The sequence below is a fragment of the Cajanus cajan genome, chromosome 7 (genome assembly GCF_000230855.2).
Source record: "Cajanus cajan strain Asha chromosome 7, NIPB_CcT2T_4, whole genome shotgun sequence".
Lineage (NCBI taxonomy): Eukaryota > Viridiplantae > Streptophyta > Magnoliopsida > Fabales > Fabaceae > Cajanus > Cajanus cajan.
The window spans coordinates 4287952-4293032 of record NC_138523.1 but is presented as its reverse complement, the minus strand read 5'-3'; the positions used below and the strand labels follow the sequence as shown (position 1 = coordinate 4293032).

The 5081-nt window shown below is 35.1% G+C and overlaps 1 protein-coding gene across 1 annotated transcript; it reads left to right on the top strand.

Annotated features, from left to right (window-relative positions):
- LOC109810929 (putative L-type lectin-domain containing receptor kinase S.5) lies at nucleotides 1–4820 on the top strand. The gene is made up of 3 exons (XM_083061192.1): nucleotides 1–1207; nucleotides 1868–2641; nucleotides 3141–4820. The coding sequence occupies exons 1-3, from the start codon at nucleotides 769–771 to the stop codon at nucleotides 3962–3964; spliced, it is 2037 nt and encodes a 678-aa protein (XP_082917318.1). The 5' UTR covers nucleotides 1–768; the 3' UTR covers nucleotides 3965–4820.
- Nucleotides 4821–5081: the final 261 nt, after the last annotated feature.

The following is a 5081-nucleotide window of genomic DNA, read 5'->3' as shown; positions in this document are numbered from 1 at the left end:
CCTAGACAATAACGATTTTCTTATTATAGTTTTTTTTTAAAAAAAAAAGTAACTGTAATATGTGTGGAAGAGAAGAATGGGGAGTGGGTTAAAAGAGATTTTGATTGGTTGTGATGATTGTTTAGTTAGTTTTGCGAAACAGAGGGTGAAATTGTGTTTTGTAATATAAATACAGAATAAACTAAACATTTTTGGGGTGGCTGTAGGTTTGATATTCAATATACAATTGTCTTCAAAATTATTATTTTTTTCATATATATCGATCCACTCTTCATTTTTTTTTTATCTATTCATTTTTCTTCCTTCATACGTGATTCTAAAGTCACCCATAATTTTTCCCTAGTATAGAAAAGGATCCAACGGGACCTCTTGTTTGGGTGCTTTTGTTGGGTTGAAAAACAATTAAGGGTCAAATTTTACACAACGAAGAATACAAAAAAGGTGTAAGTTTGCATGGAGTATCTAAGCTCCTTGTCCTTTCTCACATTTGCATACACCATTGTCTCTTGTGAAGACCCCATTCACCAACCTCCCAAAAACTTCAACAAAAAGCATTTTTCGATCCTCAAGTCAACCCGTGTCATGTAGAACTCAGAGTTCTACTCTGTCGGTGCTCATCCATAATCCTTACAACAACACAACACAACATTCAAAACACAAAAAAAATTGCCACCCCACAATATATATATCTACATGCACATGCCAAACATGGACCAAGTAAACTCCTCTTCAAAGTTCTAGTTCTTCTTGCACAACATAATAACAAACATGTTCATGATCATCGTGCTTTTTTTGCTCTCCAACTTGCTAATCCAACCTCAAACTGGTGCAAGCTCCAACGCCAACACTTTCTCATTTGTCACTTTCACTCCTGAAAGTTGCACCAATGGTGAGTTGCTTTGCTTGGGTTCAGCCACTGCAGGAAATGGGTATTTGAGTCTCACCCCAGAGCCACAACAAAAGAACAGCAATTCAAGTTCAACATCATCTTCCACCACCAACAGTGTTGGAAGGGTTTTGTACCCTCTTCCTGTGAATGTTTGGCCAGCAACTATCTCTACCACATTCACTATTAGAATCACTCCTTTTTCAGAAAACTCAACCAGCTCTGGGGATGGAATGGCACTAGTGTTTGCACAAGATAATAGGCCCTCACCAAATGATAGCTATGGCTCATATCTTGGCATGTTTGGTCGGTCTACACAAGGTAAACATACTATAATATATTAATTATTTTTGTTAAATATATTGCTTTTGAGTTCTCTGTTTCTGGCCACATGATGTTTTCCTATGTTTTGAATAGTTAAAACCACAGTTATGTTGGTATATAACTCCTTTAAAAAAATATCTAATCAACCCTTGACTTAAAAATTGAAAGATTTGGAAAAAAAAAAAAGCAGATAGTATTTCAGCATACATGGTTTTTTTTTTTTTTTTTTTATATAAAATGAAAATGTGGTAAAAATTGTGGAATTTTGGTTTTCCTCTTTGGTGTGTTACACTATTTATGGATTTTGAATTTGTGAGTTGCAAAGATATTGCAAACACACACATATATGCACATATGATCAGACAAGTAAGAGCATTCCAAAAACCAAATAAAAGAATCTCACAGGGTTTTTTTTTCTTTTTTCGAATTCAAAATTTCAACTAGAAATCATCTAGTGTTACACATGACCAAAAATAAGATAATTCTTTTAGTATTTTGCAATGATTCCTAATACTTCAGCAAGGTGAATACTATCGCCATGGTTCTATCACTTCTATGAACGAACTTAAGTTGTCATGACTCTTCATTCATTAATTGTGCTGGAAACAAAACAAAACGCTTAAGTCTAAAGTCTAAACAAAAAATGATGTTGTGCAGGTGGAGTTTTTCGACAAATAGCTGTGGAGATGGACACTTTCATGAGTGATTTTGATCTAGATGGAAACCACATTGGGATAGTCACAACCAGCATCACAAATCCACTTGCATCTGAGAGTCTCAATAGCACTGGCATTGACCTCAAAAGTGGAAGGGACATTATGGTCAAAGTTGACTATGATGGATGGAGTAAAATGATGTTTGTCTCGTTAGGATACTCTGAAAGCCAATTGAAGAGTGTCCTAAACTATTCAATTAACCTATCTGAGATAATTCCAAGCTCCATTTATGTAGGTTTCACAGCCTCCACAGGCAACACTTTTCCTGAAAGCCACCGGGTCCTCAATTGGGTATTCACATCAGTGCCAGTGCCTATTGTTTCTGTTGAACAGAATGAAGATGGCACCATGAAGGTCATGTTGATAATTGTCATGCCAGTTTTTGTGTCAGTGTGCTTACTTTCTGTTATTTTGATGGTTTGGAGGAAAAGACATGTGAAGGGTAACAAGAAGGAGGATATAGAAAGCCTATCAAAGAAGGCTGCAGATATCCCCAAGGTGTTCACTTACAAGCAACTAACAAAGGCAACATGCAACTTCAGCAAGGAAAATCTTTTGGGAAGAGGTGCATTTGGTAGTGTTTATAAGGGCATCATATTTGACTCAGGAAAAATTGTAGCAGGCAGAGGTGCACTTGGTAGTGTTTACAAAGGCGTCATATTAGACTCTGGAAAAACTGTGGCAGTAAAGAAGATTTCAACAACTTCTAAGCAAGGTATGTTTGGTAAATACAAACATTAACCAAAGGATTCTAGTAACTGCAAGAGAGAGTTACCATTTGAAAGACTAAAAATTTGTTTTAGTAATATGTCATTATATAGTTATTGGGACAGTGAATGGTACATACAAAGGGAACAAGTGACTTGAATCCATTTTGGCAACCTAAATGTTAACAATCTACTCTTTACCAGACTCTTTAGTGACATCCTAATATTATTTTAAACATGTTAACAATAAATCTCAAAATTTTGTGGGTTTCACAAGTTTTTCTCAAAATTTTGTAGCTTCAAATAAATTTTAATCAATAATTAAGAGTGTTAGAAACAATAGATTATTGAGAGTGTAATATTAGCACTCATCTTAAACTTATAGAAAGTACTTCTTTACTTGCACCTTATTTAATTTGTCACATCTTCCATAATCTCCCTAGGATTTAGGCTTTCCTCTATTTTTGACCATTTTGTTTTCCCTTGTTTATTTGGTTGTGTACACAGGTGAAAGAGAGTTCTTAGCTGAAATCTGTACCATAGGGCGTCTTAGGCACAAAAACTTAGTGAAGCTCCAAGGCTGGTGCAGTGAAGGCAAGAATCTTCTCTTGGTTTATGATTACATGCAAAATGGAAGCCTTGATCACTTCATAGGAAAGGGCAATCTGAACTGGCAAACCAGGCACAAGATCTTGACAGGATTGGCATCAGCATTGCTTTACCTTCATGAAGAGTGTGGAAGCCCTGTTGTTCACAGAGACGTTAAGCCTAACAATGTCATGCTGGACTCTAATCACAATGCTCATTTAGGAGATTTTGGGCTAGCAAGGTTACTCAAAAATGAAGGTTCAGTGACTACAAATCTTAATGGAACTCTAGGATATTTGGCTCCTGAGCTAAGCTTTACAGGGAAAGCCACACCTGAATCAGATGTGTATAGCTTTGGCATGGTAGTGCTTGAAGTCATATGTGGGAAAAGGTTAAACTGGATTAAGCAAGGGAACAGTTTTGTGGACTGTGTGTGGAATTTGCATGCACAAAATGCATTGGTGCAGTGTGTTGACAAAAGGCTAGAAGACGAATTTGATGAGGAAGAAGCTAAAAGGGCATTGATGGTTGGATTGGCATGCTTGCATCCTGATTCCATGTTCAGGCCAAGGATGAGAAAAGTGGTGAACATTCTTCAGAATCCAAATGAATCTTTAATGGAATTACCAGGAGTGAGGCCTACTGGGGTTTATGTATCAGTTTCTTGTAGTACATCAGCCTCTAACTCTGGCTCCAGAGGTGAGTTACAGCTCCAAATATCCACAAAAGAATCATCAGATTAAATGTAAATTGTTTATAAAGTATGATCATCAGCAGTGACAACATATACAGTTACATGCAAGTAGGTCTCATGATTATGATAACTTACCAGTTACCAGCGAGGTTTTAAAAAGGGAATGCAAGCGTGATTTTGGCCGCAATGTCATGGTTTTTGGAGTCTTCGCTGATGCAATTGTGGCACATTGGCTGCATTTATCTGCAATTTTCTACGATATCAAGAATCGTGACGAAACCAAGATGGTGACCACAATTTAAAATCTTGCTTAGCAGCAAGTAGTGAATGAAGATGATAATTATCATTTTTCTTTCCTAAATTAATTGTGATTACACTGACTATTCTATTAGATAGAAAACAAGATTCTTTGGAAAATGTTATAACTAGGATAAATATTTTCATGGGAAAAATTTGAATTATATGTAATCTGCATATGCAGGGTTATTGGCATGAATGCATGATGTTGTTTACTTGAGATGTATAAAGTTAAATAGAATCCCCCTTCATTCAGATTCAATTTAATTTACTTCCTGGTATTTCTCTTCCTATGCTTTTATGATTTATGGTAACACAAGATCAAGGAGTTGCAACTTGCAGTGACAAAGCAATTCAGCATTTAGATGCATATGATGTGTCAATTTTGTCTTGCAGCATTATGCTTCGAATAAACTTATAAAGGCTATACCCGTGTCCACAAATTACAACCTTGCTTATAACTTGTAAGCAAGAAGCAAAGAAAATAGCAAAATGATAAAATAACAAAGGAAATGGAAGATCAAGGTAATGATAAAACATGAAATCAAATAAATGTGAAACCATGTTTGGCCCTTGGCAATGTGGTGGTCGTCATACAAGATGTCTTGTGATTCAACCACCTCAAAAATCATTATAAATTATTATATTTATTTAGAATAATATTACACGTATAACAAAAATTATATAACAACTTGTATAAAATCATTTTTATATCTATTTCTCTTTATCGCAAATTGTTGTACAATGTTTATCATATGTGTAGCATTACTCATTAATTTACACTTCAATTTTTTTAGTTTAAGGATATTTAATAAATTATATTTAAAATATTTATATTTTTCAAATATTTATATCACCATCTCTAGCCT